This window comes from Lampetra planeri, chromosome 74, assembly GCF_965212315.1.
Source record: "Lampetra planeri chromosome 74, kcLamPlan1.2.h2, whole genome shotgun sequence".
Lineage (NCBI taxonomy): Eukaryota > Metazoa > Chordata > Hyperoartia > Petromyzontiformes > Petromyzontidae > Lampetra > Lampetra planeri.
Window position 1 is genome coordinate 2,468,228 of NC_136179.1, and position 13,416 is coordinate 2,481,643.

Sequence of the window (13,416 nt, forward strand, 5' to 3'; positions counted from 1 at the left end):
TGAGAGGGCGTGCAATCTCGCTGAATCCCTTTACAAATCGACGATAATAGGTGGCGAGCCCCAAAAAGGATCTGATCTCCGTCAGATTCCTTGGCCGTGGCCACTCCACTACAGCGCGTACCTTCTCCGGATCGGTGTGCACGCCTGCCTCGCTGACGCGATGCCCGAGGTACCCCACCTCGCGTTGTGCGATGTAACACTTACGTGGCTTGAGCTTGAGATGAGCCGCCCGCAGTCGCTGGAACACCTCTCGAAGCCTGGACCAATGCTCAGACAAAGATCTACTGAACACTATCACATCATCCAAGTAAATCAGGCACTGTTCCCATTGCAAGCCCCGCATCACCAACTCCATCAGCCGCTGGAACGTCGCGGGCGCATTGGTGAGTCCGAACGGGAGTACTCGAAACTCGAATAGCCCCATCGGGGTGGCGAATGCGGTTTTCGGCCGATCCTCCTCCGCCATCTCCACCTGCCAGTACCCGGACGCGAGATCGAGGGTGGAAAAATATCGCGCTCCGGCGAGGCTGTCGAAGGTGTCGTCGATGCGGGGTATGGGGAAGGCATCGCCGAGCGTGACTGCATTTAGTTTACGGTAATCGACGCAGAACCGGGTTGACCCATCCTTTTTCGTTACTAGTACCACTGGGGCTGACGAGGGGCTCGCCGAGGGCTGAATTATGTGCGCCCACTCGGTACGCAGGGAGTTTGATGGGTCGGGCTGCACCGGTGTCAATTTGGTGCTTAACAAGATCGGTCCGACCCACGTCCGAGTCGTGTTCACTGAATACGTCGGCATACTCCCGCAGTAACTCGCGCAGCCGATCGGCCTCTCCCTTAGGTAAATCCGCCCATGGTACATGTAACGCGTCGAGCAGGGGAATGACCTCGGCTCGGGGAGTCGGGCCGACTCGCCAGGCAAGGTCCTGGTCACCCTCAGGACGACCGGGGTCCTCAGCCCAGAGTGCGAACACCGATTCGTCAGAGTGGCGTGCGTGCAGGGGGTGTACAGTGGCGATCGGGGTGCGCCGTCGCAGTATCGCTGGAGTATTGTGCGGGTTAAACATCCGCATAAACAATCGGTCCCCATCTGCGTTTACCAACGTGGCGGATCCCACGACCCCATACCGTTTTGCCAACTCCGGGTGAGGAGTTAGCATTACCTCTCCTGATGGTCGGAACGCGGGGTCGGTGGGGGATGTTGCCACCGGCACCAGCATCTCGGTGAGCGGCCCGATGGTGACTGCCGTCGCCAGGATAGCGGCCACAGGTGCGAAGCGGGGGCGCGTTGGTTCTCGTCCCAGGAACGGTATCCGCTCGCCGTTGCTCTCCATGGTGGCGCATCGCTGGCGGGGTTGCACGTTGAGTCCCAGCCGTTCTAAGAGGACGGTACCTGCGATACACTCGTGACACAACGCACTCGACACGTAGAACTCCTGGGTGCACACCTGGCTGCCTATGCGGACCTCTAGGGTGGCTCTCCCCAGCAACCCCATTCCGGCTCCGCTCGCCATGTGCAGCGCGCGGTCCGGGGCCTGCAGGTGACGCACGTCGACCCCGATCGCGCTGCAGTGCGCTGCGCTCACGAGCGAGGCCACCGCCCCCGTGTCCAGCAGGATTCGGGTACGCACTCTGTTTACCTCCCCTTCCACCAGCGACGTGGCCCCCGTGATCCCCGCCACCAGCTCCCGTAGCCAGTCGCCATGAGTCACCGTTTCCGTTGGCATTGTTGCTGGAACCTGTGTGGAGATCACTCGCTCGCCATTATTCTCACAGCTTGTTTGTGTCGGGGCTACGTCGATTTGACCCCCCGGTGGTCCCCTCTCTAGGGGGGCCTTAGTGTTTGACCTTAGCTCTTGTCTAGCTCGGGCGACCTGAGGACAGTCCCTCCTGAGATGCCCTCGCCGATCGCACACATAACACGCCCGGGGAGGGGTGGCGGCTCCGTAGTGGGCTCTTTGCCCACTCCCTCCTCCCCCAGTGCGCTGCTGCTCATACTCTGCTTCTAGTCGGGCTTTCCTTCCAGTTAGCCCTCCTACCGTGGAGTCTAGTTCCCCCATCTCGGATCGGATGGTCTCAACGGAGGATTGCAGCTTGGTCATATTCTCACCTACGTTGGTTATCTTACCGTCCATATCTCCTATGCCGGTCTGTAACCCGGCTACCCAACCCGGGGTTGTTTCGCTGGGTCTCTGGGGCTCCCTTGCCCGTCCACTTACTGCGATGGCGAGCTCTTCCTCCTCGTCGGAGAGTAGGCTCGCTACGGCGCTGGGGAGATGTCGTTTGGGTGAGGCGCTGTGACTGGAGTTAGGTGATGTGACTGGGTGATCACACGGATTCCGAAAAGCAGAGGAGACGATACGATCCACTGCGCTCCATCTGACCACGTAAAATACGACACTCAGTTTAAATAATTCATGTGTATTGTATATAAGTTACAATGTATGATTGTTTTACTCTTTGTATGTGTATATATACTGTATATATCTATTCGATCATATTGATTCGACACATTCATCCAACAGTGAACAGTGTGATTCTAATACGACTAGCGGGATTTGAATGATTGTAATTCGATTCTATTCCTGCATATCCCACCCCCGGGTTCGCATATTCACTTACTATACGGAAATCCACAGTGTGATTCACATGAGCTCTGTGCGATTCTAATGATTAGTATGCGATTATAATCCCATACCTCCAATTATGTCGTTTTGCACTATACCAGTTAATCGTATTTTACAGCGTTATAATGGATAAGTTGTAGTTCATAGATTATAATATTATATTTCACTATGTTAGAGTTTAACATGTGAAAGTTTACAATGTCAGAGTTGATAAAATGCGACGATCAAGAGCGTCAATCGGGTGCGTTTGATCATAATATTTAATCAAAGGCGTCATCAGATCACGGAACACACCTCCCTTCGTTTATAACAGCTGAAGCAAACACAGCAGCAACAACAGCAGCAACAACAGCAGCAGCAACATCACATTTCGAGGGCGACGCAGCTACTTCTGATTCTGCTGCTTCCGCTGTCCAGATATTTGTTGCCGGGCCCTGCTCTCGCGGTACCCCACACGTCTTTGGAAATGATTGCGATGATCATGTCTGAGCTGATAATTAAGTGAATAAAGATTACTTTGTTTGTGTGTAGGTCTGTGTCATCGGGGCTCAGCGAATACTACTCATGAATGAACTCGAAATCCTCTATGACCGACATTGTACTAATTTTGGTTGATCGAGACGAACAAGGCACGTGCCATGTCCAGACGAATCAACAATATTGTCCTTAAATATAATATAACGTTAACACTGGATTAAACATGCACATTTTAACCCCTGCCTCGCATTTATGATTAACGATTCGCATTTGCACATAACATACATTCAAGCACAGTAAATGCGAATACGAGCATATTGTTATTATAAGAATTTAATGCGATTCTAACCCTGCAAACCCCCACAGTTCGAATATCCGTCCCCCGATTCGATTGAACAGATAATTTACATACATATGTGTAGAGTGCGATTATAATACATCTAATTAGGTTATAATACCGTCCCTACGTGTATGGTGGTAAAAAATATAAAACCAGTTCATAGTCGTTTAATCTTCTTGGTTCTTTCGGTAAAGTCACGTAGAAGGGAAATAATAAAATAAAAAAAATAAAACATTATAAAATAATTCTCGCGACGTTTCGGCTACAAGGCAAGCAGCCGTCCTCAGGTGAAGAATGAAACACCACCAAGCTTGGAGCGTAGACTTAAGCTGGGTTGGAGGGGGAAGGAGAGCGCCTTGACAAAATAATTTGCATATCAAGAGGAATTTAGCATATTTATGGGAAATGCGTAGCAGGTGGGCGGGGGGGGGGGTTCAAAGTCATATTATGCCCGTTCATTATGCAGGATTAGCAGCATCAAAGGGAAGGGATGGGGGTAGCATTAACAAAGGAAAAATGTTTTAACAGTATGTAGTTGCAGTGACTATACAACCACGTAAAGAACTAAAGTATAAATGACATAGTATCATCAGTATACTAATTATACTCTCCAATAAGCTGAGCTACTAACAGTAAGTAATACATTACAATTCTATGTCGCAAAAATTAAAATATGCTTCCAGCTAAACCTTTTTCCTTTACATCACACGGGTCTATCCCGTACTATATGCTGCCATAGACAAACCCAACATTAAATTATATACTGTATTACTATACACCACCCTACGTGGTTTGGGGCTGTGTTGGCTGGTTGCTGTCTCGTCGTCGTCGTTGCTATATCGTGACGCCTGGGGTCTGAAACCGCGTTAAAGGCTAAATAAAAGAACCCTCGGAGTCATTACAATTGTAACGATTCATTATTTCACGGGCTAATATTGTGTTTGTGCGATTATTTTACATATTCATACTGAATAATGCTATTTGATGCCGTTGAGATGGAACATTCATCGAATAGTGGACAGCTTGATCCTAATACCACCAAAGTGTTATTCAAATAATTTCAATCCCATCCTGATCCTGCACCTTCCGTATCACATATCCCACCATTGGTTGTCACGTCCATATTACATACATACATTATACATTCATACATGTTACATACAGACATGTTACATACTCACGAGCATAGTGTGATTCTTAGAGGTCCACGGTGTGAAGCTAAGAATTCGAATGAGATTTAAATATCACACTTCAATGTACGGTGTTCTAATCTGTAACACTAGTTTATGATGTTATTTTATAGCGTTATAATGTATCGCTCATAGCTTATATTGTTAGAGATCACAACATTATAGTTTACTATAACACTAGTTTGTAGTGTTATTTTAAAGCGTCGCAATGTATAGCTCATAGTTTAAAGGTTATATTGATAGAGTTTATAATGTTAGAGTATACAATGTGAGTTTACAATTTGAGAGTTTGTGTACGTGCCCTGTTCTCGTGGGACCCGATACGAATTTGAAAAAAATTGCTATGATCATGTCTGAGCTGGGATGAGCGACTAATGTTTACTTGTATTAATCATAACTGTGCCATCTGGGCTTAGTGAATACTGCTCATGAATGAACTTTCGGATATAAATTGAAATCATATTGGTAGAACAAGTCGCCTGCCTTTTCTAGACGAATTGTTATCTTCAAGTGCGTCCGTAAATATACTGCTAAAATACACAGCATAGGGAAAGCTGCCTTGTTCGGGAGATGTAGTTTGGCTCAGGCGCTGTGGCCGGGTGATGAGACGGATTCTGAAACAATGGAGTTAAACACTCGCTGCTTGGCCCCGTCGACAGCAGCGAAGGCTGTCATATACCGCCCCATTTACGAGTTGGCTGTATGATGTGTATAGTTGAAGGTGCTAGGTGTTGTCTTCTTCTAACAGATACTAACGTGCGTGTGTTGTCTGTGTGGGGGCCGTTGGCCCCCGGGGTCCCTCCCGCCTGCATCCCCTATTCCGTTTACGTTACCCCACCGCCCTATTACCCGCTACGGTTTCGCCGGCATTCGAACGCGACGCCCCTACTGTTACAGCCTCGCGCTCCCACGCTGCGAGCATACGTGCGCACAGCATCATCAATCAAACGTCACACTCCCCCTCTTTACACCGCCACGTACAGCTCTCGCACACTGCGAGCGTGTGCCCGTCTATAGCACTGTGCGGCACTCGCCTCCACGTCGAATAACCACGTTACCAATGCGCATCCGTATCCGAAACGTAACGAACGTATGCGCACTCACGCACACAGCTCTCCGCGGCACTCACTCACCACTGAATATTCGCGTTATGATCGCGCACCTGTATCACACACGGAGTGAACACACGCGACACCCACTCTCGCACCGCTCTGCGCAGCGCTCCCCCGAGGCGAGCCGCAGCACTACAGAACCACTGTGTACACACGCTCACCCACGTGCTCAGCTCCGCGCAGCGCTCACTCACGTGGCGAACCAGTGTGTACACACGCTCACACTGCTCGACAAGATCACGCGAGGCCACGCTTCGCTATTAATGATGTATTGTCTGCTACCTGGTAATTGATGTTACATCAGTGAGTCGACGAGGCTGGCCTGTTCCACTAAACCTGTACCTATTCCCTATCTATCGGCTATTATCCTACTTCGCCTCCCCACTCACCGTCAAGTGTCCACGGCGGTCCGCTGATCCTTGTGCTAACAGCGTACCTCGGTGCGTCGCACGGACGTCCGGGTCGCTGGCTGGAGCTGCTGCTGGTCCTCTGGCGCTGGAGACAAGGGAGCGATTTCCCCTTTGCGCCCCCTATTTATCCTCCCTACCTCAAAGGGATGCGACTCTGAACAATGGGCTAGCGCCCCTCTGGCACGCGCACGGCGGTTCCGGTGATGGGGCCTGCGCGCTCAAGCACGCGCGCCGCGGTTCCGGGCGCCTGTGATATGCTAATCAATGTGCGGCGTTGCGCAGCGCAAATTCCAATCAATCCCTTTCTCACGCAGGCCCCCATTATTGAAGTTCATGCGGCGGTGTCCATCACAAAGGCCCGTCGTGGGAATCTGTGCACTGCTCCCCGGCCGCCTTCCCTCTCCCGATCTATACATACACTAGCAGTCGCCGCCCGCTTCGCGGGCGGTGTGTATATGCTTGGTTGGTGGGGAGTTGAAAGTGGCTGGACACAATAGACATGTTTTGGTGATTGTTTTATGTTTATTTTTGTGAGGTTTTATGCATTTTTATGAGACGCTCAATCGACAATATTAAAGAATGCAACCTATTCAAATATAGAATGCAACTTATTGAAATATCTGGCGATACACGATATTCTTCGTGTACACTCCGTCTTCCTCCTCGTCGTCAGGTCCCTCAATAAGCGCCTTGATGTTGGATCTTGCCGTGACTCGCGATAGTGCCACGTACAGTTGGCCGTGCGAGAAGCATGGCGTTGGTAGATATAATCCCAGGTTGTGAACAGTTTGCCCTTGCGCCTTGTTGATGGTCATCGCGAAGGCTGGGACAATGGGGAACTGTTTGCGCCGAAGTCGAAATGGAAAGTCCTTCGTGTCCAATTCGCGGCGGATATGATTGTTCTCAAGCAGCGAGTCCAAGACCAAGTGTGGGTACTCGGAAAGCTGCGGGAGGTCGTCAAAGTCCGACAGAGCCATCCCACCTGCCGTGAGGAACTCATGGAGGCTGTGAAGGGTCTTGAACTTTACCATTTCTTTTATTTTCTTTGATGCTGCTTATCCTGCATAATGCACGGGTATAAGTAGTACTAATCACATACCTGCATTTCCCATATCCCCTCCCTTTGATGCTGCTAATCCTGCATAATGCACGGGTATAAGTAGTACTAATCACATACCTGCATTTCCCATATCCACTCCCTTTGATGCTGCTAATCCTGCATAATGCACGGGCATAAGTAGTACTAATCACATACCTGCATTTTCCATAAATATGCTAAATTCCTATTGATATGCAAATTATTTTGTCAAGGCACCCTTTCCCCCCCTTCCAACCCAGCTTATATATATGCTCCAAGCACGTGTGCTGTTTCATTCAGACGCTGTCGCCTCGACAGACCTGGTTTTCAACTGAGGACGGCTGCTTGCGTTGTGGCCGAAACGTCGTGAGAATTATTTTATTATGTTTAATTTTTTTAATTTTATTACTTCCCTTCTACGTGACTTTACCGAAAGAACCAAGAAGATTTACCATTTCTTCTTTGTTGGTCAGCTGGCGGTACTGGTACTCGTAATCGCGAGCCAATTCGTCGTAGAATTTATCCCAGAGAGCCTTCGTAACTGCTGGCATGGAATACAGCAGAATGGTAGCGAAGAGTTGACGAAGCTGGTACGGCATCTGAAAGAGCGAGGCTTCTTCCAGACACGCAACCCATTCGCGATCGCTCTCAAGGTAGCCTGCTCGCATGGCTGCTTCCAGCGGTTTGTTTTGTTTCATTTTATTCGTAACGCACCATCCATATGCGCTCCACCATCCACCATGTCCTTGCATGGCAAAGACACAGCTCCGGTGTGCGTCAGCGTGTGCGCCATCCACAGTGACATTGGTCAGCAATTGCACCGTTCCGATCGCACACAGGTTGGCCCCTGCATCCTCCGTCTGTATGTACACACACAGACAAATCCGTCATGGGGCCACCTATTTTTTTCTTATAAAAAAATATTTTGTTGGTGTTTTTACGTTTACGTATTCCCATTGTGGGTGTTTTACGCATGCATCAGATTTTTGGGTTCCTCATATATGTTATCAGAGGTGTGGGTCACTCCATTTCTCAATCGAACAATAACGGGGATCGTTTCAGTTATGACAGCTTGCAGATAGAAACATTGCTTGATCGTATACTAATAATGACAGAATTAGTACCCCAGTGGAGGGCATCCCCCACCCGGCGCTTCTTACCGGTACTGTGAGACTTACAAATCCAGACCTCTCCTCCTCCTGAACCGTTCACAATACCCTGTGGTAGTACCATAATCATCTCAATAAAGCGATCACTTTCCAATGCCCATTTTGATCCCGGGAGTTACCCGGGTGGTGTCACACTGTACTCATTGTTTTAGCATTTCGCAAATTCCGATATGGCTTGTGCAACGGCCAGAGAGTGACAGCGGCGGGGGGCGGCCTACAACCTTTTTTGACAGTTTATTACATTTCAAAGTGCATGGGATTGGAACTCCAAAACATCATAAATGTACAGTAACGCCAACTGCATCCGTGCCAAACATGATACGCGGACACATGCTGCATATTATGCAACACATGCCCTTACCAGCAGCAGCATGCACAACATCTCAATTACACAACCGAAGTAGACAGCAAGCCGTCCATGGAGACGTGATCAACGTCAATACATAATAATGGTAATAAGCCGGATAAACCGAAAAGTACCCATTATACCCATCAAACAGTCAGCTGGGATGCCCCATGGGGGTATTGACCCATGGGCGAAACTGTAGGGGGCGCTACGCAACCCTCCGTGGTTCCGGCAGGTGAAGCTGCCAGCTCAGTCCGCTAAGACTCACTGTATAGCGACCCCTGCCTACTCGTAAGGTAAAGTTGTTTGGGGACTCCACTAATCGCAGCACGCAGCACCCATTTTTTACATAAATAAACGTAATATTAGCGTAACTACCATTCGCACACTTGCATACACACCGCACTCACTCAGCGCAGGGTCTGCGCCCACAGTGCACTGCAGCACTGTGGCGCAGACCTTGGCAGACCTATGCTTTTGCTCTTTTCCGGGCGTTTTATTTATTTATTTTTATCGAATGAAAGTGAGCTTTCGCTCTCTTCGAAATCAGAGCGAGCTGTTTGGGCGGGACCGTAAACAAATTAACGTCCAGATACGCACGCAGACGACCAAACCAGCGTAGTTGTTTAAGATGGTCATATTACAATCACGATTTTCACTGCTAGATGTCATCAAATAACAAAAGACGGAATATATTTATATAAATACACGCACAAACCCATTATAAACTCATGAGATTATGAATCGTTAGAATTATTATAACAATCACAAATTGTGACAAAGCGAAATTCCCACAAGCAAAACACCACGCTCACGTGACGAATTTTTAAACAAACTGCAACACTTCAGTAACAGAACTCAACAAAAAAAACGCCGCAGTAAAAAAAAACAACATCAATGGACAAATCCTAAAAACAGACAACACACGCACGTTAGTAGCTGTTAGAAGAAAACAACACCTAGCACCTTCAACTATACACATCATACAGCCAACTCGTAAATGGGGCAGTATATGACAGCCTTCGCTGCTGTCGACGGGGCCAAGCAGCGAGTGTTTAACTCCATTGTTTCAGAATCCGTGTCATCACCCTGCCACAGCGCCTTAGCCAAACGACATCGTCCCAACAAGGCAGCCTTCCCTATGCTGTGTATTTTAGCAGTATATTTATGGACGCACTTGAAGATAACAATTCGTCTAGAAAAGGCAGGCGACTTGTTCTACTAACACGATTTAAAATTTATATCCGAAACAATTATGAGTTCATTCATGAGTAGTATTCACTCAGCCCCGATTGCACTCACCTACACACAGTTATGATTAATCAAAGTAAACATTAGTAGCTCATCCCAGCTCAGACATGATCATAGCAATTTTTTCCAAATCCGTGTCGGGTCCCACGAGAACAAGGCACGTCCACAAACTCTCAAATTGTAAACTCACATTGAATACCCTAACATTATAAACTCTAACAATGTAACCTTTAAACTATGAGCTATACATTGTAACGCTTTAAAATGACACTACAAACTAGTGTTATAGTAAACTATAATGTTGTGAACTCTAACAATATAAGCTATGTGCGATACATTATAACGCTATGAAATTACATCATAAACTAGTGTTACAGATTAGAACACCGTACATTGAAGTGTGATTTTCGACTCTCATTCGAATTCTTAGCTTCACACCGTCATCCTCTAAGAATCACACTATGCTCGTGAGTATGTAACATGTCTGTATGTAATATGCATTAATGTAATATGTCTGTATGTAACATGTATGCATGTAAAATGTATGTATGTAATATGGACGTGCGAAACAAGGGTGGAATATGTGAAACGACTACAAACAGCTGGGCAGCAGAATCGGAAGTAGCTGCGTCGCCCTCGAAATGTGATGTTGCTGCTGTTGTTGTCGCTGCTGTTGTTGCTGCTGTAGTTGCTTCTGTTGCTGTGATATACGCAGGGTGGTGATGTTCCGTGATGGGATGACGCCTTTGATTCAAGCCTCTGATCAAACTCACCCGATTGACGCCCTTGATCGTCGCATTTGATCAACTCTGATATTGTCTACTCTCACATGTTAAGCTCTATCATAGTGAAACATAATATTATAACCTATGAACTACAACCTATCCATTGAAACGCTGTAAAATAATATTACCTATTGGGGTTCACTCCCTCGTCGAGAAGGCGCTCTCTTCCTTTTCTAAAGTTACATGCTAATTTCTCTGCATTCACTTTAAATCGAGGACAAAGCTTTTCGATTTATTCAAAATAGGCGCACAATTACACACTGAGATGCACTTACATATTCATGCATGAAGCACAATGGGCACATTACCCTTCGGTATGTTAATAGACATGCGGATTGTACCTTCCAAAATTAACAATCGAATGCAAATATCCTGAAAGACAAAAGATTGGATCCTAGGGGGGGAGTTATAAGGCGGCTCAGAAGCAGAGCTCAATGCCATTTCGAGAGGGAAATTGATGAGGTTGGACGCTCGACTCGTCGCTCTGCTGATCGCCCTTCAACCGCGAGACAACGCAGCCTGGCGAGCACAATTGCTGTGTCGACAGTTAGGCGACTTTGCGTCCGGAGAGTTCGTGGCGACATCTTCAGACGGGTTCCAGACACCGATATACCGTGAATCTCCAAGTAAGTGTCTATTTTCGTGGATAAACTCTTAAACGTGTTCGTCGTCAAATTAGCGGGAATTTTTTGCGTCTCGGTTAGACGCGAGTGTCGTTCTTGTTTTAGCAGTTAACAAAATCCAAAACTCAACGCTTAACACTTTAAATCGAGGCCGATTGCGTACTTTTGACTCGATAACACCGCTGCTGTTACTACGCTCACATGGAGCAGAGACGCTCTCCACAGCCCCACGTACACGGAGGCAAGAAGCCATTCAATTGCTCTGTGTGCGGGAAGTCCTTTTCACGACCATCACTTCTTCAGAGACACCAGAGAACACACAAGGGCGAGAAGCCATTCCTGTGCCCTGTGTGTGGGAAAGCATTTGCACAGTCATCAACTCTTCAAACTCATAAGAGAACACACACGGGCGAGAAGCCATTCCTGTGCCCTCTGTGTGGGAAGACATTTGCACACTCATCACATCTTCAGAGTCACCAGAGAACACACACGGGCGAGAAGCCATTCCTGTGCCCTGTGTGTGGGAAGGCATTTGCACACTCGTCAACTCTTCAAGACCATCAGAGAACACACACGGGAGAGAAGCCATTCCTGTGCTCTGTGTGTGGAAAGGCATTTGCACAGTCATCACATCTTCAGAGTCATCAGAGAACACACACGGGTGAGAAGCCATTCCTGTGCCCTGTGTGTGGGAAGGCATTTTCACACTCGTCAACTCTTCAAAACCATCAGAGAACACACACTGGTGAGAAGCCATTCCCGTGCTCTGTGTGTGGGAAGGCATTTGCACGGTCATCAACCATGAACAAGCATCAGAAGGTCCACAATGATAGGAAACTGAAATCAAAAGCTGAAATTCAAGGTGCTGCAATGAGTCCTGAAGAAGTTTCCACCTTCGATCCCATGCAGTTGGATCCCGAGAGATGGCTGGATGTAATGGAGTGGCTCGAGAGTCAACCAGAGAGCTCGGGGTGACTGAAAAAATATTATGTCATGTGGTTATACCTATTAATCCGTATCGAGTATTTTTGTGTGTAATTTTAGCCATTTTAGTTTTACAGTTTTTGTGAGTTTAATGACGTGCACAGTTGTGGTTTGTAATGTTATCGGATTACTTGCCGAAGTGGTGTAATGAGCACCGGTTGTGAGAGGGTTCAATTGTAGTCGTTAAGTGTTCCTGTTGTGCTAAAGTTAGAATGCATCTGTAGGTACATCTTTGCTCAATATTTTAAAGATTTTTTTGTCAAGTGTACAGCTTTTTTTGATTGGTATTAATCGATTTTAGATAGCTGATTTCAGGATGTACATTGATGACGCGTTCGTTGGATATATGGCCTTGACTTCAACATAGACGCACAGTGAACAAATGTGGTGAACTAATAAGGAAATCATGGGGAATGATACTTTAACGCTTTGGTATTCCTGGAACGGATATGGTTTGCATTGTACTGGAAATGTGTGAACATAGGACATAATAAATATCTCCTTCGAGTTTTGACGTAAAAATGATTGCAGATGAATAAAAACGTATTTTTAACAAATGTTTGTCCGGTCTTTATTTTATAATGTTCCTATGTTAAGAGAATTTCAGGTGGAGGATCTCCATCACACAAGTGTGCCCTTAACCCGCAGCATCTTAGTTGTCTACACGATTAACACGTGTTCATTGAGGGGAAAAGGTCCCCGTAGTTAATCGTTCATCAACGTAACAGTCCCTAATCCTGAAGTATGTCGGGGATAAACTGTACTCTATAACATGTAAACTGTAATACTATAAACGATAACACTAAACATTAAACGATTATAAACTAGTGTTTAATTTATAACTATGTAAACGTAGGTAAGGTATTACAATATCATTAGAAGAACACTGGTTGTATAAGAATCGCACTCTGCTCATATGTATGTATAGTGTACTGCTAGATGTCATCGAAAAACAAAAGACGGAATATATTTATATAAATACACGCACAAACCCATTATAAACTCATGACATTATGAATCGTTA

General features: G+C 46.8%; 1 protein-coding gene across 1 annotated transcript in view; it reads left to right on the plus strand.

The window, feature by feature from the left end:
- Positions 1 to 12,383, plus strand: part of LOC144737815 (uncharacterized) — a 28,648-nt gene extending 16,265 nt beyond the window's left edge. Inside the window, exon 3 of the mRNA XM_078620689.1 lies at positions 11,634 to 12,383. Coding sequence (XP_078476815.1) covers positions 11,634 to 12,383 — 750 coding nt within the window. The remainder of the gene's footprint in view (positions 1 to 11,633) is intronic.
- The last annotated feature ends 1,033 nt before the right edge of the window (positions 12,384 to 13,416 follow it).